This window comes from Pholcus phalangioides, unplaced genomic scaffold (genome assembly GCF_987345545.1).
Source record: "Pholcus phalangioides strain wild (caught in Gottingen) unplaced genomic scaffold, Ppha-v1.0 ptg000015l_1, whole genome shotgun sequence".
NCBI lineage: Eukaryota > Metazoa > Arthropoda > Arachnida > Araneae > Pholcidae > Pholcus > Pholcus phalangioides.
In genome coordinates, this window is record NW_028301608.1 from 46,364,273 (window position 1) to 46,387,683 (window position 23,411).

At 36.3% G+C, this 23,411-nt stretch overlaps 1 protein-coding gene across 1 annotated transcript in view; it reads right to left on the bottom strand.

The window, feature by feature from the left end:
- Positions 1–23,411, bottom strand: part of LOC149076106 (dopamine D2-like receptor) — a 187,189-nt gene that overhangs the window by 23,216 nt on the left and 140,562 nt on the right. The window contains exon 3 of the mRNA XM_089243634.1: positions 3,285–3,394. Within this exon, the coding sequence (XP_089099760.1) occupies positions 3,285–3,394 (110 nt within the window). The remainder of the gene's footprint in view (positions 1–3,284; positions 3,395–23,411) is intronic.

Here is a 23,411-nt window from a genome sequence, read left to right on the forward strand (position 1 = left end):
ATTCATCTTCTATAATTTCAACTGATTCATCTATGTCAGGTCCCTGACCTTCTTCGCCATACAGCTCCTGGTTAGCTTCCCGCAGCCAATCCAAAATTCGTTGCTGGTTTGCTATAATACCTTTTAAACCTTCTCGAGTAACACCCTATAACCAAGACAATACTTAAGATACTTTAAAATGGTTCATGAAATACATTTCAAATCATAAACACTTCACATCAAGAGCTAGGCCTAACATCGTTAACTGTACAAAAGTATTCTCAGAAAATTTAAGACAGTTAAATTAAATTGCGACGTATTTAAATCTGAATTTTTAATGAAACAACTTACCTCGGATTTCAACTTCTTTGCTGGAGGACTTAGATCGGCCATGATACCAACGGATGTCGTTCACTTACAGAACTCAAGCAGAAAGTGACGAAGAACGAAGCCCACGGGGAAGGTTACAATGAAAAGAGGGTGTACTAAAAGAAATCAAGGACCAAAGAGTCTTGTAATTGGATGAATGTAGTCACGTGGTCTCACAGAACCAATAGGATCGGCTATCTACATGTTGCCATCGCGCAAATACTAATCTTCCACAACCCAATAACACCCACGAGTCAAGACAAGTCACGCTCATCGAACTAGTCAAGTCATACCCAGATAACCAATAGGAATTAACGCTAATGTGATGACAATCATCATCATCATCAATTAATTATCACCGATTACGTAAGTATGGTAACACGTGACGGCCTACGTTTCGACATGTTCCTGCATGTTTGACTGCTGCGCAACGTACGTCAGTGATTCTTCAGACATGCTTCTGCATGTTTAGTGGAAGTTATTTAATGATAACAGCATCACGTGACCAACCAGCATGTCGGGTAACCATGGTAACAGATAAATATTTACTTCGATCACGTGACCACAACCCAATGCCAAATTAACGATAACAATCTACTATTTCTTGTATAAGGATGGGTCAATTGTGTAGATAAGTACTATAGCTAATTAAGGATCGTACTGGCATGTGTCGGGTGGTCCAGTGGTCAACGCTGTGGATTGTCGTCGTGAGGAACCAGGTTCGAACCACTGGACCACCTAACACTTTTACATTACAAAAAAAAAATAAATGATTAAAATCAATTAAAATAGTGCTGCCATCTAGTCGCGACATGGAGAATCATCCTGCGGTACCTCGGCAATAACCTAGAAAAAATAATCTCGGACACAAGTCCATCCAAGAAGGGTCACGTGATCGCAAGAATCTTCAATAACGTGACAAAAAGTTCCGACGTGATCTGATGTCTTGAATGAGTAGCGCCCTCTGGGTCACGTGACGACCCGTCGTCGAACAACACGATCATCAGGACGCCATCTTGAAAGATGACGTCATCATCACGTGACAACCCATCGTCGAACAACACGATATTCAGGACGCCATCTTGAAAGATGACGTCATCATCACGTGACAACCCATCGTCGAACAACACGATCATCAGGACGCCATCTTGAAAGATGACGTCATCGACACGTAGCGCCACCTAGGTCACGTGACACCCAAAAACACACCTCGACGAACAACACGACCATCGGGGGGCGTGGCAGGCGCCAGGCGCCAGAGGCCTGCACATACTACTAACGATTGAATGTTTACTCTCTACCCATGTTAGTCTATGGAAGTTATTTTCCTAAAATGTTTCGTAGCATATGTTTCAATAGGGATACACTTTCGGTGTTATACAGACGAAACTCATGCTTCTGGCATGAGGAGGACGATATATATATTTAAAAATTCAATATTGGCGACGTTATTATGAATCTTTGCTTTGGTAAGTTATTTACTTTCCACTTCGTTTTGTTACAAAATAGGTTCGTACCAAAATATAATTCGTACTGAAATCAGGACGTTATTGTTGTTTTGATCACGCGTGTGGATAAGTCGGGCAAAGGCTCTTGTTACTATTATCAGACGTCTTTTTTTTTATTTTTATAGGTGCATAAAAGATGATTCGAAAAAATAAAACTCCAGTTTAAAGTAAAGAGAGGATAAAGTTTCAGTGACACATTCAGAAAATGACTATTCAACAAAATAAAAGTAAAACACTTTTCGTTTTCGGTTTCAAAACTATTTTCAGCTTCTGCCGTTTTTTTCCCCCTACTCCAAATAACCTTTTAAAAGATTTTTATGACTGTTTTGGGATTTGAATTACACCATTGTACTTGCAGTGTAGTGCCTATTTAAAGAAGCTACTACAGTTGAATGGTTTAAAATAGCTTTCGAAATACTCAGAAATGATATAAATGAATCTAGAGACCGATCTATTTGCATAATCTGCTCGGAGTTCATTGCATTCATTCTCGAAGGCATTCATTTCGAAATCGAATGAATATCCAGGTAAAATGCGACAGATTTCCCAAGTATAACCTCTCGGATGGCGTTGTTTATTATTCAACCGAGAGCGAAATCTCGTGGTAAACTATCCCCGGAGCTCTTTTCCCCCCCTTGAGGTCTATTTACATTTTCGTTCCGAATGTTCGACAAATATTTCCCAATGCTTCATCTGACTGTGGCGCACGAATCCCAATGAAACATTTCGCAAGCGCTGAATACAAATAAACTCGAGTGGGAGGAATACGTACTTACTGAAGCAATAGAATTTGAGTGAGTTTAAGTTACCTAAATTGTTCTCACCAAACCATTACTAATACATTTTTCTCAGTACTAGAGACTGAGCCGCCCTTGGGAATGCGACAGGTGCGGTAGCACCCTGTCCTACGTTTTTGGGGGTCCCGCGCTCACGATAATGATAATTCTTTCGTTTATTTCGTTTTTATTCTAAATTTTCAATTTCTAGAAGTATTTTTTTTTAAATCGGGATTTTCATCAATTCTAAAATTATTTCCTTTCATTAAGTAGAATAATGAATCTGTTTATCCTATTAGAGTATTATTTTCGCCCTGGGCCCCACGTCTGGTAAGGGCGGCCCTGACTAGAGATAACTCACGAAGTACGAAGATACTCGATTTTAGTATAAACATTGTGTTTACTTATTTTCGCTCAAGTACTCGCATAAATGTGTAAGAAATACCTTTTATGCTTGTTGGATAATTGTGCTGCGAATCGATGTAAAGGAAAAACGTTATGAATAAGCTTTGCGCTAAACGTGCAGGTGAATTATATTTTCTCCACTGCTTCTTCGAGAAGAAAAGTTCAGTTTCTATTGCCATCAATTGATTGATTCAAAATATGATTTCCTTGAAAATTTAGAGAATTATGATATATATATATATTATACCTGTCGATACTTATTGCAACCAAGTTGAATATAGACGCTGTGCTGCACGTTACGTCTAGCGCGATATAGAAATCACAAAGTGTATCACTCAGTTCCCAGTCGACATTCACCTGAAATGAAATATGTGAATAAATAATAATATATTTAACTAATTAAACTTTCATATCAATGTGAAACCCCACAACATAAAAATAGGTCAATTAAAAATCCACTACATTACCAGTGTTTCGATTGGAAGGATAGGTGGAGGCACTTCTTGTCATAAACCGCATATTTTAACATGTACTACACGTCCGTTAGAAATTTTCTAAAGGAATAGTCATATATGAGGGGCGCGTGTTTTCCATAAATAGTTAAACAAAAGTTAAACCGATGTTCTTCAACACAGACCAACCACCGCGGAACTTTTCCCAAATATCGTTGAAGCATTTCTTTCTTTCTTTCTAACCGAGCACATCTCAGATCTATCGCCATGGACAATGTACTACCTAGTAGCCCCATTCACATGGGAAATAGAAAAAGCGAGTTTAAAACCCGCTTCGAAACTTTTCACCAATGGCTGCTTTCCATTTCTTTCCTTACGAAGGAAAAAAGTCGTCAAGCGGGTGCTAGACCTCTCAATGTTACTGAAATATTTGCACATGTGAACGGATCTAGCGAGTTGTGCCGGAAGTGGAAGTGTGTGTAACTAACAGTCTGAGTGCGAATGTGGTGTTGTATCTGATTTTTCAGTGCTGCCATCTATATTTCAGACGTGAAGTGAGTGAAGTGCAATGATTGAATATTTGTAATGTTTGTAGGCCTGTTGCTCTCTCTGTGGCGAGACTTTTTCACAAGGAGATCGGCTCGCATCTGCGCCTCGAAGTTGAGAGCCACAGGAAAAACCAACTTCAGCCGATCACCAGCCGATCGTACCCGGGTCACGTTCGACCACCACAGCGGCACATTTTGTGCTGCTGTAGTTGTTGAAGAAAAATTACAAAACTGTTGCAGCCACTGCATGATTGGAAACTTGCATTGCTGCGGAATGAGAGGGGATACCTTGAAAATTTCTATTTATGTGAGCAAAAAAATGTTCTGTGTCGCCTCAGTAATAAAAAATGAAACAGGGAAATCGAATGGAACTTAGCGCAGTGCTAATATCACGTAAACATTTTTTTTCTCCCAAATAAGCAGTTGGATGCTACTATTATTAAAAAATTATAATTTGGCACAAGAAAAAGTAATTGTTGAAATACTGCCAAAAAAATGATAAAAATATAGTAATCGTTCTTTAGCCGCATAAAATTTACACCGGTGTGCAGTATTGATTTGAACAATTTTTGGTATATAACCACGCGTATTCATTTTTATGCTGCATATTAGCTTAAAACCAAATGGCGGTAGTATATGAAGAATTATAATAAAAAGTTTTTGTTTATACTCGATAGATGGCAGGAGGAGTACCACCTCAACGATGTTCCTAGCGCTGAAATTTTACGGCAAACATAAAACCATAAGAACCGATAAACATTTACAGCAGTGCACTATTAAACTAAACGATATTTGCAATCATACCATATGTTGTTCATTTTGACACTGCTTATTTTGTATTTCTCCAATGAAACGCCATAAAAAAGAGACTATGTTTAGTTATAAAGCAACTTGGATGAAGCGACGAAATCTTAACAATTTACCAATTTTGCTTCCATATCTTAATACTCATTTTTTACATGTACCACACTGAAAATTGCCGAAACTTTTAAAGCATTTCATCTTAACTGTTTTCAATGGAAACCAATCGTTTTTCAACAAATCTGAAAAATTCAATATTCATTTTGCGCGACTGAATTGTTTTCGAATCCTTATTTTTGGCCATAATATGATAATAACTTCTGTACCAAATTAAAACAAAATGTTTCTATAATGTGACTGATAACAAACGTCATATCCAATCATTATTTCAATTGTTTCTTCAACACCTATACGAATTCGAGAGTGCTTGATCCTTCAAAGCTATTCATTTCACATTCAAGTTATTTTATATGGCGAAGAAGGAACCGATGATCATTCCAATAAAACCTCGAACCATTAACGAAATAAGCGAACAGGTCGTAATTTATCAAAGCTTTTCCCTAATGTGCATAAGCCCCCCTTTTCAATAACACACCGTCCTGCTTCTATATAAGTTTTTTTTCCCCCTTCAATCTCATGGTAGTGATTTCGAAAGAGGTCAAAAGCACTCACATACTCTTCAATGGATAACTACCACTCTGGGATTGCACACCATCTTTAAAAGAGCAGGAAGAAAAAAAAAAGAGGGGAAATAAAGCTATCAAAACCGATAAACAAAATCTCCGAAGGTAATATTTATCTCGGGGAAAGTTTCCGGAATTTTAAAATCTATATCCACACAGGGAATGTTTCTGAGGGTTAGCGATAAGGATTCAACGAAGTAGGATTCTTAAATCATGGAAGAGCCGAGGAAACTTATGATAAGCGAGGAGCAGACTTTAAAACTGCAGTTTTTGGTGTCTGCTTTGTAACCAAAAAACTAGGTCAACTGCTAGAAAGATATTATCCGCGAATCTTTATATTTATTTTTATTTCTTTGATATTCTTTTGCTTCATATAAAAAAACCATTTGTTCGAATTCTGTCGTAGTCGGTTCAGAGATTTAATTTAGAAATTAAAATTTCTTTCACTACCATGAAGAACATATAATACAATTGAACACGCGAGTTTCATTATAAACTGAATAAACCGAAACCTATGTGTTACACAACGAGAAAAGTTGGAGAAGATGAGTTGTCTGTTAATTTTGCTGTTCCTTCCCAACTTTCCCCAGATTTTTTGAATTCAAATATCTCAGCAAATATTTCACTTAGAAACGTGGAGACTTTTTTTATCGGCATCAGAAAAGACAGTGTAACAACTTCCTAACTGCGTTTTTGGTCACAGGGTGATCATTTAAAAATTTGATTTTAATTTAATTTTAATGACTATACAACCCCTTGCAGCATGAATGACGTTTCTGAAATTACTGACTTCGCACATTTGTTTTCCACTAGAATGACCTTAATATCTGTCACCGTTTTCTTGCTATCCCATTTGAAAAACCGTCAGTTCATAGTGGGACCCTATTTATGGCTAAATGAAGATCGTAAGTATAATGTAAGTTTGGTTTTCCTGATTGAAATTAATTTTTCAAATTTTCACATCTTACGGCTTTCATTTCCCAGATTCATAAATCATAGCATATCTCTTAGAAATCGTCTTCCACTACTCATTAATATCATGAAATATTCATTCTAGCATATGTTATTCATAATTAGAAAATTCTCAATTGAAACGTACGAGAAAAATCATACATAATTGAAAATCGTAAAGCATAATTTGAATAAAAATAACTTCAACATTAAGATTACAGACGTAATTTTTAATCTCCGTATCTTTTATTAATTAGAATTATACCAATAACTAATTAAAGATGATCATAAAATACTTTAAATATTTAAATATTTGAATAATTTATGAATTTTATAGAACTGCAGATGAAAAATGCAGGCAATAAATATGAAGATAATGTCTAAAACTCTTTCCGGCGCGATGGCCACATAGTGTACCCACCTGTTTACATTTACATTACTTGCAATGGGTTTTGGAAAAAAAATGTCTGCCATTAAAGGGGTTTAAATAAAATTTGAATTATAAAAATTATGACAGAATCTTGAAAAAGATATACGATGCAGGCCGCTTAATGCGATCGCATCGGGACTCGAGGTTTCTGATTAGAATAAGCGGTTGATAACTACATCCAAAAAAATCGTGGTTGTAAGTACAGTGACCATGTGTCCCGTCTTCTGTTTATTTATTTTTTTTTACTATTAATATTTGTGTTCTTTTAAATTCAATTCCAAGTCATGTTTTTGTGTTTTAATTTTTCAATTTGTATTTCTGTGTTTTGTTAAAGTTTTGTATGTTTCGAAAGTTTTCATTTCAATTTCTAAGTCTTAACGTTTTTATATATATTTTATATCTTCCATTTTGTTTTTCCTATTTATTGAGTGTTTTTAATTTTTCAAGTATTAATGTTTGTTTTTTGTGTTTTTATTTGTGAATTAAATTTATATCTTCACTTTGAAGTTTTCTGTTTTTGTTGTTAACTTCTTTTAAATCCTTTTATATCGCTGTGTAATTATGATCGCTACGTCGATACACCTTGCAGTATGCCTGTAAAGGCGGGTCAGCAGAATGTATTCGATGTGTCCCTTTTTGGTAGAACGGGGCGTATGGAAATGGGACTACTTGATTTTTCTTTCCCACATAACTGGCTTCATGTTATAAAAATCGTGGGTTTTTTTTCATGTTATTGTAAAACAAAATATTTAAGATAAATTTTTAATTCAGCAATTTTGAAGAGTTATAATGGAACTGTGTAATTTGTATCACGATTTATGGATATTTTTTATAATGTACAGTACGTTGCATACATCCCTTGAGAAAGTCTTCCTTCCAAGGAACTGGGAATGCAGTCAGTTGAAATAAACTGGTCGAGAGCTGAAGAAAAGGGCTTTTTTAACTTGTATATGCCTTAACTATAGGAAGAAAATGTAAAAACAGTGCTACACATACATAGATTATAGCGGATATTACAGCCCGATTAGGATATTGTTTATCGATTACGCAAATTTTCGCCAACAAAGAAGCACTCTATATCACCCATATAGTCCTGCAGGTTAATAACGATAACCTTTTGGGAAACAGTCTCGTTCAACCTCAGCTTCAAAATATACAAAAAAAGTAATAATATTTTGAGTAAAAAAATAGCATAAACCGAAGTCCTAATAACAAAACTGATTTTTTCTACGTTATTCATATAAGTCCGTTCCATCTTTTGGAAAAATGATAACAATATCCGAATGATAACATTATCCATAGTTCTGAGAAGAGGCGCCTTGTGTAGTTGAGAAGAAAATGATCGAGATTAATAAAAAAAAACTATATTTTGTTTTCAGGTTCGTATACAAGTTCAAATTCAAAATTCAATGCAGCTTGAAATTTCATCTACTGTGAAAGGAAATAAAATCATTTGTAAAATTACGTCTTTTATTTACTTTTTTTTATAAAATACCTACATCTGTAGTATAAGTATATTCCTTTTATTTTATTCTCGGAAAAACCTCGCTTCAGTCATTTCTTTCGAGACTTAACATCTTATTTGAAAAAAAAATATATGTGAATAAATAAAAGGAAAGAAAAAATAAAGTATGAAATATTACACAATACTACTTTCATTTGAATGCCTTTTATTTACTTTTCACTCTCATGAAAATTCAGTTCTTAGGGGAAAAAAAATGTGCACCCATGCATTTTAATTCAATAAAAATTGATTTTTTTTTCTTGACGCTCGTTCGAAACCTTAGACGGGAATAAAATAAAAAAAATTTACTCGTGCATTTCGAGAACATTTCAATTCCAGTCTTTCCACATTAGAATAAAGATGTTATTTTTGCTTTTACGGGTTATAAAATTTTATTGTCAACCGTTATTTAGGTATGAAATAAAAAATTATTTTCATGTTTTTCCAAAGTTAAAATAAATGCAATATAATTTGCATTAATTGAATGTTTTTATGTAGTGTAAAACTATTTCGTAGTGTATTATTTTATCCAAATTCAGCTGAGACCACTGAAATAAGACGAGTATAATTTCGAGTATTTCTAAAATGTCCTTTCCACGAATAAAATTCTCTGTAATTTAATTTGAAGTCGAATGAAATAGGAAAAATAAATATAAGAATATGTTTTCGTAGAACATAATGTAAATATTCTGTATTTATTTCATGTTCCATGCATAACGAGGGAAAAATATTTTGATAAGAAAAATGGAAGACCATAATCTCTTCTATACGCAATTGGGAAAAAAGTTGATTTAAAAAAATTAAAAATACTCTATTTTTTTACATTTTAAATTATTGTATGAAATCCGCATTGAAATTCAAATCCTATTTACGATTTATGGAATCAAAAGTATTAAATTTCCATTTATTTATTTCAAAGAGAAAAGTAGATAATTACGCATATATAGGCCTACGCGTAATTTTGAAATAATAATAATGCACGAATAGAGTAAATAAGCAGTTGTTTTCAACATATATTCTGTTTATTTTGTATTATTATTAGCTTTTAAATATTAATAAAAATACACAACATTCGAAAATCTTTATGCAATGGTTTGTGTTTATTAATTGAAAATAATAATATTGCAACAAAGATTATAGTTTTGTTGTTTCCAAACCCAAGAAAATAGTCCGAATAGTTTAAGTTTACGAACTGCATTTTTATTTTTTCGATATTCAATGCCCTGAGACGCTAACGCTGTAAAATAGCGTAGCGTAAATGGAACTACAGACTTGAGAAGTTTGTTTTTCAACAAACAAAACTTGTTAAATGCCATAAGCTTTTTAACTATTTGTTTCACTTGAAAAATCTAGAAAATGCCTGAATATATATTTTTATTCTTTTTGTATGCCTCTAAACTCTGCAGAGTAATGGAAGACTCTTTCTTTCAGTGACAAGTAAATGGATTTCATGAAGTTCCAAAGAATGAGAAAGTATCATCAACAATTTTCTAATTTATTGGTTTTTAAATTAAAATCGTCCAATACTATAAAAAAAACTTTTAGGAAATTTTTTGAATAGAACGAATTTCAACCCCACATAACGTTCTGGAAAGTATTTTTTGTTTCCTCTGGTTAGATGTTCATCTAGTTGGGATGTTTAACCTTTTAACAGCTAAATGATTTTAGCTTAATCTTCTTTACATTTTATTCATTCTCAACCCTTCCAGACCCAGTACGTATAAAGAAAGTGGGGGGCGGGGGGTCCTCGTAGTAGACATTCTTTTGAAATCTCGAGAAGCTCACTTCCGACATTAAGGATAAGAGACCCATAATCCTTGAAGTAGTCTGTACTCTTTGAGGTTAAGAAATTATTATCTAGCAGTGTTCTTAAAACTTTTTTACCGAGAACAGGCGGAAATGTGAGATATGATTTTTGGACACGTAAAATGTAATTGCAAAACAAAATTGTAGACCGGTGAAATAGTCACAGTTCCGAAGTAAAATAAATAATTTGTGGACTGACAAAAAATAAAAGAATAGAAAAAATAGTTTTCGAAATGGTAAAAGATAAATAGAAAATAGAAATGATTCGTGGAACAAGAAAAAAAAAGAGTAAATGGGAAAAGTAATTAGACAAAAAATGAACAACAAAAGAGTAGAATTTGATGACCGGAAAAATTAAATAAATCACTGATCTCACTATCTGTGCGTGAATGGCCTGAAAGATGGAATCTGAAATGGTTCTGAAAGCTAGACACAAGCTTGAAACAGTTTCTTTTCTATTAATCTAAATTTTAAAATAGTCATGTGTCCATGCTTAGGACAATATCTTGAACTTTGCACTAAAAAATCACAACCGCTGAATAAAACGTTAAAATTATAATAAAAACACCCACTTTCTCTACGCTTTCTAGGTTTCTTTGTACTGAGATAGTTTGAAAACGTTAGATGTGCATTTAGTACATAAAAAAGAATAGAATGACGTTTGTCCCAACTTAGGCACGTGTACCCCAACTTTGGACAGTATAGTTTTTGTGTGACGTCTCATGTTTAAGTGCCTTTATAAAAAAGATCCTGAAGCGACACCAGACTATAAAAACAGTTCAGAAATCATTTTATTCATCAAAAATTACGTCACAACCTTTATGATTAAATCACAGAATAAGTTCTCTGGTAAGAAAATATCACACATCACAGCACAAATTTTAAAAAATTAACAAATGAATTAAGAAAGTAGAAAACTTGAAATACTAGAAAAACTTGAACAGACTTGAAAAACGTTAATGCATGTAGCGACTTTTGCTGACACGGACGAACAAAGAATAAAACATTGAAATGTTTGAAAAGCTAAAGGACATAAAAGGGTAGCGATCTCGGTGGACGCCGAGAGGTTTTCACAATTCTTATACTATCTGATTTACTAAAACTTCATCATTGTCATCATCATCAAGAAATAAGAACACATCTCTTTTACCCATGTAAGTTCTCATAAAACAGATTGTGAACAGCTGCCCATCTGAACTGGTAAAAAAAAATTACTTATATCGAGGAATAGGATTATACACGATGTTCCGCATGTAAACATTCAAAAACATAACAATGGCAGTGCATTGAGGAACTTGATTTTTTTCTACTGAAGCCGGGCTGTACTTAACGACAATGGTGGTAAAAAAAAACCGAACCGGCATTCCACGGGAAACCTTAACTAACATTTCCCTAAATCAGAGAAACCCCAGGTCTAAACGTAACTGTGATGCAAACCTTAGTAGTTCAATAAAAAAACTTACTGATTTTCGGGAAAACATATGAACAAATTTTTCTCAACCGAATCACGTTTTACACTACTGAAACTATCATGAAATGTTAACACAATAATGAACAAAATCGATGACCTGTTTGAAATGTAACCGGCAACAACCGTCTGAGATACAACTTATTAAAAGAAAAAGTCCCAATTCGTTCCAAGTAACTCCGCTGTTCCAAATACGCACACTTAACAATACTGCCATTTTCTTTATAAATTATTCCTATAAACCTCTTAAAATTCTTTCAACTCCCGCATTGTTTTAATAACTACAATGCATAACAGTGTCGTGTAAGAGTTCATTTCTACAGGGTGATTCTGAATTCATGGGACAAACTCTAAGAAGCGATGTAAGACTCCTAAACAAACATTTTTGGTCATAGAATGCGAAAGAAAGTGGTCGAATCGCATTAGCAAAGTCAGTAGAGTATGTTTTTAGAGAGTGCACAACAGCACTTCACCAAAAGGGAATATCATATTTTTCAGACGGATTTGCTGCAAAAAGTGCAATTCAATAACCATTATAATATGCAGGGTATTGTAATGTGGTAGGCCTTTTTATGGTTCAACTTGGGTAACACAAATTCTACAGGTAATTACACCGCTTCATCATTGTTTGGCGTAAACTTGATGGTCCTTGTACCAATAAAAAACCAACTCCAATCCGAAGGTGCATATGCACCATCGAATGGTTGATTTCACTTATTGCTGCAAATCCGGCAGGAAATATGATAATTGCTATTAGTGGAGTGCTGTTGTGCAAACTCTCTAAAAATACCCTCTACCACCTTTGCTATTGCGATTCGACAGAACAATCTATGACCAAAAATGCGTGTTTAGGTGTCTTATTTAACCTCTCAAAGTTTGTGCCATGAATTTAGAATCACTATATGTATGATACATTGAATACAAAACCCCCTACCTAAATAAAAAGGACCTTTGTCCTTCTACTTCAAAAAGTTTCCGAATAGCCTCATAGAGAAGAAAAACTTTAGAAAAGCTATTTCTTTCTTGTCTTTGAGCTGCTCAAAAGACGAGAAAAGACTCAAATATACTGAAAATAGGAGAATCTGATCTCTTTTTTTAAATAATGAGATTTTCTATCCTTTAGCATAAGAAAGACCTTCTCTTTCATGTTATCATTTTTGAACACTACATAAACCAAACAGAACCTTACGGAAAATCCTCATTTTGAAAGGAATTACATCCTGCTCTCTTTGAAGAGTTTTCCCTCATCCTCTTCTTTCGTGAGCTTAGAATTTCTCTAGATCTTTCGTGGATGTGCATCCTGAAACCACCAGGACGTGAAAAGGTTTATTTCAGCACCGACGTTGCTCTCATAATATTTCAGCTTTGAATTATCGAGCGCGACATTCAACGAAACTATATTTCGAGACACGAGAGGAAATGCATTTCCACAAAATAATAACCATTTTTAACTAACAAAGAGTTATAGGATAGCGTTTCTGCAAATTCAAGAATGCAATATATTTAGATTTTTATTCAAATGTATTTGAAATCCATCGTAATCTTTGAACTCTTTCTTGCAGTAAACTACTACAGTCATTTTTCTGACATGAAGGATAATTGGTTATAAATAACGCCTGGATTGTAAATGCATGAGTACATATGCATTTGCATATTTTGGACTTTTTTTATCATCAATGCATGTTACTGCCAAAGCCTCAAATTGGCCAATTTCGTTAAATATTCACCCGGCATATGTCCGAAATTAAGACATTGGCTGGCGAGTTCGCGAAGTAGCCGTTGATACCTGGCCAAAGTCTGATAACAAAAGACATTTGGGATCGTCGTCACGTTGGCGTATTTTTTCCGCGATAATTATGTCCCCGTCACTTATGGCAACCCATCAAACCACTGTCATGGTGCACTTTTTTTCTCCAAAATTTGGTGGAAAAACGATATGTTTGTATAATTATTTTTTAGTTTGTTTTTTTTAGTTTTTCCTCTCAAATTTCGTTTCTTTCTCTCTCTTTCGTCACATGGTACTAATCCAATACAGCTGCCATATACACATATATGTACTTATCACACGATGGCGATAAAAAAAAATGTATTCGGCTCCTACTGGGTTGTTTTATATCAGAACATCGAGCTTTGGTCACTTCGCGAAATGGCCGGTCAAAGTCCGAATCATTTCTGTAATTCGGACTTTCTCCGGGCATTATTTGGTCGGAACTCTTGCCAATTCGTGAAGTGGCCAGCTCGTCGCGAATCGACCGCACTTTGGGCTTTGGCAGTAACACATATAAAATCTCAAAGAATTTTCAGAATAAGTGCATATTTTTATGCAGTATTTTTACATTTGTTTAAGATCAAATACTGTTTATATAATTTTTCCAATAAATGCTTTTTTGTTCCTTTCTTTCAAACTAAGCACAACTTCAGTCTATCGCCATGGGCAATTTACTACCGAGTCAGTTGTGCCGGAAGTATGAGTGTGTGTACCTAGAAGTCTGAGTGCGTATATGTAGTGTGTCTGATTTTCCAATGCTGTCATCTATACTTCAAAAGTGAAATGTAATGATTGATTATTTGTACTATTATAGGGCTGCTGCTCTCTGTGGTGAGATTTTCCAACAGGGAGATCGGCTCGCATTCGCTCCTCGAATTTAGGGACTACAGAAAACCGATTTCAACTAACCACCACGGGGGAGATCGAATCCGCTGCGAGTCCGTCCAGCACCTTCTAGAAATAGAAGGCCTTCGCACGGGTTGCCAAGTTCATCTGTAACGTCATTAAGTCTACCAAGCAAGTTTGCCATATTTTGAACCACAGCATCCTATTTCGTTTCTTCTTTTTTTTAGCGTATAATCTTCCTGGTTGGCTCACAAATACAGCATGGTGATTGGATGTGGGGTATAGAAATCGCCAATTCTGAGCCCTATCATTTCTTTTCCGCACAACGATGATACTGGCACGAGCAGGGAATTTTTTTCCCCTGAATATTCTGAGGGGAAAATGGACTACTTGGTACTACTTTTCTGAAATGTTTTTTTCAAACGACGGTATCGAGACTATACGGATTTATACGTTCAAAATTTTCAATGGAATGGATAGGGTAAACCATATGTTGTAAATGCACGAGTGCATTGAAAAGTGGGCAGCGATATTTGGACACACTAGATTAGTGGTTCTTAACCTTTGGAAGCCCACGGCCCGTCTTTCATTTATTTTTGTAAGCGGGAAGCCCGGTCAAACACATCATTAACGGAAAATGGGAAGAAGGAAACGGCAGATCAGTCGCCGCCCGGTATGAATGATGTCATGGCCCAGCATCGGGCCGCGGCCCGGCGGTTGAGAAACACTGCACTAGTTACCTCTTGAGAGTGTTAGGAACACATGTATACTTCCGGCATAAGTCATTCTGTAATAAATGCCGCATGACTATAGATCGGAGTTGTGGTGTGTTTGAAGGAAAGAAAGTATTTGGTTCAAATTGAGTCACTTTTGTTGCATCCGAATTCGAAAGTCAGGAGACAGCACTACTTGAATACATAAAAAGCATTTCCCGGAAGCAAACTTTACGTTAGGCACGCAAGACACATCTACACAGCACATTTCGACAAGCTTCAATTTGTTGGAAGTTTCGCAAAGGAATATTTGTGAAATACACGCGTGATTTTCTGGTAGTTAAAATTGATTTGTAAGGGAAAGGTTGTGGTATCGTATGGAGTTTCTTTTTTCGGCAGGGTAATGAATGAATGAAACAGTTTGCCCGTGGTTGTCGTGAGATCTACAACAATTGACAAGTATGAAAAGAAACACGATATTCATGTTCGGATCATTCGAGAGGCTATCTATACAATCGATTAAAAACAACCATAATTCCTACGGACAGTGTTATATTTTTCTTTTACATTTACATCCATATTTTTTGTGGGAATTTTTTTAACAGTCACGTCTGTTGGGAATAGTACGAGTTTACGTTTGTAATCCCTCTGGTCACCTCCAGATGGCGAAGCTGATCCGTTATGTGACTTTTCGCTTGTCTTCTTTTCCCTTGTATCTTTTTTCCCTAGTAAGATATCTTCATTCGACGCCTACGTGTACGCATGTCTCGTCTTGTATTACGTAAAAATAAAATCGTTTCTTCTACGCATTTGCTCTCCCAATGTAAGCTATTTCGGCCCCGACATATTTTGGTGCACGAAACCCGCCGGAACCAATATTTTGATGAAGGAAACCCGTCGGATGAACATTTTGACCAACGAAACTCGTCTTAATATGGATCAGGAGAAAATAACGACGCTCCATCGGAAACGGACAACGGTGCGCGCCAAGGTGACTAGATTCGTTTCAACGTTGGACAGTGCCGGGAAGGAAACCGACTCAGAAATCGACTTCATGGTTTCTCGTTTGACGGAGGAATTGGACGAATTACTTCGCCTTGACGACGGTATTCACGCTCTACTATCGGACGAGGATTACGCTATTGATATCGAAAAATGCGAGGAATACACTGAGAAAGCGAAACGTGCCTTGTTCGATGCTTCCCTCGTGCTACGGAAACGCAACAAGTCTCCAACGACGGTACCTCTGGTTGCTACTTCGATTCCCGCTTCAGCTCAACCTACATCGACTTCATCACCATGTGCTCTCAAGCTGCCTACAATACGCCTAGAGCCCTTCCGCGGTTGTGTTGAAGACTGGCCGACATTCTGGCAACAATTCACCTCTTCGATCGACGAGAATCCTCAACTGTCAACCATCGACAAACACGTCTTTCTACGGAGGTATCTCCAAAACGAACCCAAGAAGCTCGTCGAAGGAATCGGCGTCACATCGGAAGCCTACGAGACGGTGAAGAAGATGCTGATCGACAGGTACGGCAACAAGGATACCATCATACAGACCCACATCGATTTCTTCGACAGCCTGCGTCCAGCGACAACTTCATCGCCCGAGTTTCTCAACGACACCTACTTGGAAATTAACGCCCATATTCAAGCTCTCCGATCACTCGGCGAAGATGTCGATAACTACAGTCGGATTTTGACACCGAAGATTCTTCGCACATTTCCTACGGAGATTCGTCAACGGTGGATTATCCACTCTAAACGGCAAGATATCTCGGACATGGACATATCAAAGCTGATGCAGTTCCTCGGTGAAGAAATCGACGGACTTCGATTATCAAGCAAAGTGCAAGGTGAGTTTCCTTTGCCACCTTCGAATTTCCGCCCGACTACGGAAGCATTTCATGTTCGCATTCGACGTAACGAGAAAAATCCGTCACCCTTTTGCCCATTTTGTGAATCGTATGATCATTGGCCCCAAAATTGCTCGGTGATAACTGATGTTCAATTACGAGTGCAGAAGCTAAAAGACACTCATCGTTGTTTTTTGTGTACTAACCGTTCGCATAACGCTAAAACTTGCCCACGCCGTGCTAGAGCTTTCTGTTCTAACTGTAAAAGGAAACATCACGTATCCATTTGTCCTTCACTTCATGCCTCTACTGCTGTTGGTAAAATTGATGTATCGCCCCGTTTTACGTATTTGCAAACTGCACGTATTTGGGTATTCGGTCCCAACGGAAATTGCAAATTGTCTCGATGTGTGTTAGACGCCGGAAGTCAAACCTCCTTCATTCACAGCAGTTTAGTGAATGAACTGCAATTGCATGTGCTGCAATCGGTCAACTTGTCTATTAGTGCATTCGAAGCCGTGCCAAAACAATCGATGTATCGACGTCAAGTGCAATTTTTCTTATCTAGCATTTGGGATAACAGATCGATTCCGATAGTTGCTTTCGAAAGCAATAATTCCTACGCCTCACATCCCACGGCTCCGGTAGACATTGGTGCATTTGCTACTTCACGCAGAATTCAGCTTGCGGACCCTCACGCTTCTGACGACATCCCGATTCAAATTCTCATCGGTAGCGATTATTACTGGAAAATAGTGAAAACTGATTCGCCGGTCAAGTTGTCAGACACTTTCGTTCTTGTTCCGTCTCATCTCGGACATATTTTGAGCGGTACCCGTTCTAACGTTCTTGTCCAACACACTCCTGCTTCGAACAACACTACTGTTCATTGCATGGCTACTACTTGTGCTGAAGAAATAAATGACTCGTTCAAACGCTTCTGGGAACTCGAGGCCATGGGAATCACCGATGTAAACGAAAAATCACTCTCGACTGGTGAAACAAAAATATTGCGAGATTTCCACGAATCTTACAGCCTGGAAAACCATCGTCGTGTCGTTTCACTACCGTGGAAAGAAAGCGTATGCCTCACGTCGGACAATCGACCTATTGCCTCACGCCGCTTTGACACTCTTCGTAGACGTCTGGATAAGGATCGCCCTTTTCGGGAAATGTACATTCAGCAAATGGAACGTTACATCCAGAACGACCACGTCGAAATTGCGCCAGAATCGTCAAGTCCTAGAATTTATTATCTCCCTCACCACGCAGTGAAGACCATTACCATTCTTGAGTCGGAAAAGTGTCGTAACGTATTTGATTCATCGTTTCATGTCATCGAACACCCATCTCTGAATGATGCTCTTGAGACTGGTCCAAATCTACCTTCGACAGAAATTCGTCAGACTGTGAAAAGTTCAATGTTGGTATCTACGTCTCTCCCAGTGATTGACATTTCTCGTTTCAGTTCTTACGCGAAACTTATTCGGGTTACCTCGTGGATTCAACGATTTATATACAACTGTCGCACGTCTTGCAAACTTCATGGCGAATTAACAGCAAAGGAACTCGAAAAAGCGAAATGTTATTGGATTCGTCAAGTTCAAATAGATTGTTTTCCGTCTGACTATGATGCTCTTCGACATGGTAAACAACTTCCAAAAGACTCGAAAATTGCACAATTACATCCATTTCTTAGTGACAATCTGATACGAGTTGGTGGTCGCTTGCAGTTCGCATCACTTCCAGCTGCTTCAAAGCATCCTTTAGTGCTCGATGGTTCACACCCATTTGTCAAACTGCTCATTCGTCACGTACATATTCGTCTCCATCATCTGAGCACGAGAGTGGTACTATCAGAACTGCGAAATGATTACTGGATTCTTCGAGGGCGACAGATTATTAAAAGTGTCCTACGCCAGTGTCTTCCCTGTAAAATTTTTAGAAACACGCCACCGGCTGAAATTGAAGCACCACTTCCTTCGGATAGAGTCACACAGTCGAAACCATTCAGTGTCGTGGGGATAGACTTCGCTGGCCCACTATACGTTCGTAGAAGCTCTATCTCAGTGAAAGTGTATATATTGTTGTTTACATGTGCTGTCACTCGAGCGATTCATCTCGAGCTTGTCACGGATTGCTCTACAGATAAATTTTTGCTGGCATTTTCACGTTTTGTTGCTCGTCTAGGTGTTCCCAACACTGTATATTCGGATAATGCGCAGACTTTTCACGCCGCAAATCGTGAGCTTTCCGTCTTTTGGGGTGCCATGACTTCACCTTCTGCTCACCAATACTACGCCTCCCACGGAATCACTTGGAAATTCATAGCCCCTCGAGCGGCTTGGTGGGGAGGATGGTGGGAACGCATGATTGGTGTCGTCAAACGTTGTTTACGGAAAACATTAGGTCGCGCATCTCTAGATGACGAACAACTGACGACTACGTTGGCTGGTATTGAAGCCGCAGTCAACAGCCGACCATTGACAGCTGATATCGAGTTAGATGACAGCTTCGAAGAACCTCTCACGCCTGCCCACTTCCTGGTTGGACAACGACTTACAACCCTTCCTTCTCACGGAAAGGTTCCTGCAGCTACCGACCTCAAGAAATCGTGGTCACTGCAGCAAGATTCACTGAATGACTTTTGGAACCGATGGAGGAAAGAATACCTACTAGAGCTGAAGACATTCCACCAAGTGAAAAATAAAGAGCAAGGTTTTCAGCTACGAGTTGGAGATGTCGTCCTCCTACAGGAAGATGCAAGACCTCGACACATGTGGACAAAGGCACGCATATCATCCCTCGTCAAAGGTCGTGACGGCAACATTCGTTCGTGTATTCTACGTACAGCCAGTGGAACAGAAATTCGACGGCCAATTCAATTGGTAATTCCTCTGGAGGTTGACCAGGGTGGGGAGGATGTTGGGAATAGTCCGAGTTTACGTTTGTAATCCCTCTGGTCACCTCCAGATGGCGAAGCTGATCCGTTATGTGACTTTTCGCTTGTCTTCTTTTCCCTTGTATCTTTTTTCCCTAGTAAGATATCTTCATTCGACGCCTACGTGTACGCATGTCTCGTCTTGTATTACGTAAAAATAAAATCGTTTCTTCTACGCATTTGCTCTCCCAATGTAAGCTATTTCGGCCCCGACAACGTCATTGGACACTTTTCTTGTGGCCCTTGAGTTAGTGTTCGTATCTGAAGCTGAAAAATAATACACATACATCCTTCAATTTCCTTTCATATTTATCATTTTCACCATTTTTTCATGTGATTTTTAATTGAAAAAACGCACTTATCTTTGGGAAATTATTCATAAACGCAGTCGAAAAACAATATTTTTCAATCTCTTGGAATAAACTGTTAAGAATGATAAAAAAAAATAAATTGTTACTTTTCCTAGCATGCTCATATAGACAAAGAAGCGCTTGAAACAAGTTAACGCTTTCAATGTCGTTACAGAATAACATCTGAGAGCGAAACAACATCGCTGCATGTGATATTTTTTCTTTCTACCACGAAAAATCTTTTCCTAATCCTCTGTCTGCGGGATATTGAATTTTTCAAGTTGATAGCAGAGCATCTTATTGCCGATCGCAGAAGAAGAAGCCGTTACACCGACGCAGTTTTTGGTACTTCAACGGAATAACTGCGAACATTTTTCAGCGCAAACGTCTCTCTCTACCCATCATTAAAAAACAACATTTACTCTCTTGGGGTGCGAGAATATCCAAGAAAATATGTCCTTGTAAATATCCTCGAGATCTGTCTCCTCAAACCAATAACGTGAAACGTTCTTTGAGATTATGGTTGGATGATCCCAGAGAAGGAGAGAGACATTCGAAAAGTGGTAGTTTGAATTGATTTTTGTTTTCTACCGTTTTTTATCTACGTTACAGTTATCGTACACGTTTCTAGAGAAATTTTATTTATTTTTTTCAATGTTTTTAGGTAGAGAATGTTATCAGATTCATTATTCATCACATGATACTCTTATAGAATACAGAATTCCCATTAGATTGACTACAGAGAAATTTCTACCATGAAAATTCCATGAAGAAAGAAGTGGTGAAAGTGTGCATTCTCTTTCATGTTTATAGCATTTTCTCGAAGAGAAGAACATATTTGCAGATTGCAAACATCGAAAATTGGAATCATCATACGAAATTAGGTATATATGCTATTGAGATAATTCAGTTTTTTGTGTGTACACTGAGCAAAAAACACATTTTCAAATTGAAATGCTGAACTTCAATTTCAGAAACTTCAAAGGAAACAGATTTAAGAAGAAAAAAATATAAATTTTATCCCATATTACGAATATTATGATGTTCCAGATGGGAATAGTAAAATTAGGAATTGAAATATATAATGAATGATTTCATCTCAGTTCATATATTTTTTTCTAATTTAGAGAAATCTTTGAAAAGTTTTCTTTTCGTCCGCCTATGCATTATAGATAATATTATTGAAAAATATATTCCGTAAAATTAGAATCCCCAGCATCGACGAAATTCAAGTAGTATTTCAACTCATAAAATAAATTACAAAATATCTAACACGTTGAATTAAACTGTGCTGTATCGGATCTATTTATGTTTGTCTGTAAACATTTTATTAGATTTAGTGAGTAAATGAAATTCTTTTCTATCCCCTATGGATTTACATGCAGATCGCATGACAAATGTATAATTAAATCTGCTCGCGTGACTATGTTTCCTGGATTAGAATGCTTTTGAAATTTCCCTTCGTAAATTGAATTTTATAAGCTTTCAAGTTATTTATTTTAGAATATACAACATGGAATTTCTTTTATTTCATAAAAACAGCGCGTTTACGAGTTGAGAATACATGCAATCTCGTTTCGTTTTATTAATCTTATTAAACTAAATATAGACTTCGATCTTCGCCTGAAATCATAAAAATATCTTCACCAATCTTATTCTGGACAGGATATGACACTTTCCGAACTATCAAATATACTTCTTGAATATGCCGTACGCTGAATTTATTGGGTTTTGGATGTTTTTTATATCTCCAAGGAATGATAAAGCTGAAGTTACGAGTTCGCGACGGTAAACATTTATACGGAGAATTTTCACGTGTTTCTGAATTGGAACAAATTTTTTTGGTAAAGGCTGTAAAATTACACAAATTAAGACGGTGTCGGAAAAATTCCCTATATGATTGAATGTTTTAAAATTTAGAGAACGAATAAAAGAGAGGAACGAAGGTATACAGTTTTTTAAAAGAATGGAAATTGTTGCTGTATTCTCTGAGGATTATATTTCATTACAGTTGAACCACCATTTGGTGGAAGTAATTTTAACTCTTCCTGCTTTTGAATGAAATCTGACGTTATATCATACGTACTTATTACATTGCCATTTTACACATTCGTTATTTGCTGAAATATTGCTTTTTAATTATTAAAGCGATATCTTTATTTTGCTTTAAGTATCAATTTACTAATCGAATAATTGCAAAAAAAAAAAAATAATAATAAAAAAAAATATTTTTTAGGAATCATATCAAGTATATTCAAATTTATAAATGGGAATTATTCTTAACTTTGAGTTGCCGTACTTGGTTTACTCGGTTATAATTTTATGGGCTGTTTTCCTACGTTATTTGTTTATCATATATCGTCCCCCCTTACGCCAGAAACACCAAAGGGCAACTTTAAAAAAATTGGGAAATGACGTTTGAATGGATGTCTATGATTCTATGGATGTCATTTTCCTAGCATGTTTTTCAAGAGGGAATATACTTGCGTTCCCGTTTCTGGAAGAACTTAACATAATAAACTAGCTGATGAACCCAAAAAGTGAAAATTTGTACATTCATGTCTGGCATAAGTGAGACAATATATTATATTCATACTACCTCTTATCTTTTTCGTTTCAGAACGTTTCTTTTAAATTTTCAGACATGTAATGTTTGCTTTTCACACACGAGAACATGTGTAAAAAATTTAACTATACAGAATGATTATAATTTTTGTATCACATTTATTGTAACTAAAAAAACAGAAAAAAATGATTAATAAGGTAAGATTACAATTTAAAATTTCGAAATGTGACTATATTAACCTGTTATGGCAAACATGTCAAGCGTTAAAGGAAAAAAAATGGGTCCATTGTCTTCTTTAATGCATTGATCTAAATACGTATTATATTTGTATAAGTCTCGCGTGATTTTCATTAAAATACTTGAAAAAAATGAAATAAATTTCTCTCTGTTTATTATTATTATTATTATTATAGACATTACTTTCAGGGAAGAAAATATTCCTAGAAAACTCATTGGAATCCCCCAAATTTATAATGCCAGTGGAAACAAAAATACTGGATTGACTGCGACTTTGAATCAGCCGTAAGAGCTTAAAATTAAGTTTTAGAGCAATATAAGCGGTTACTTCAAACGAAAAAATTACATAACTTGGAGCCAATATTAATTTAATACGATATTAATTTATTCGTAGCTTAAAGAAATCTGTGGATCTATTTATCTTTAGAGTCTCACTGCATATTTGTGAAAA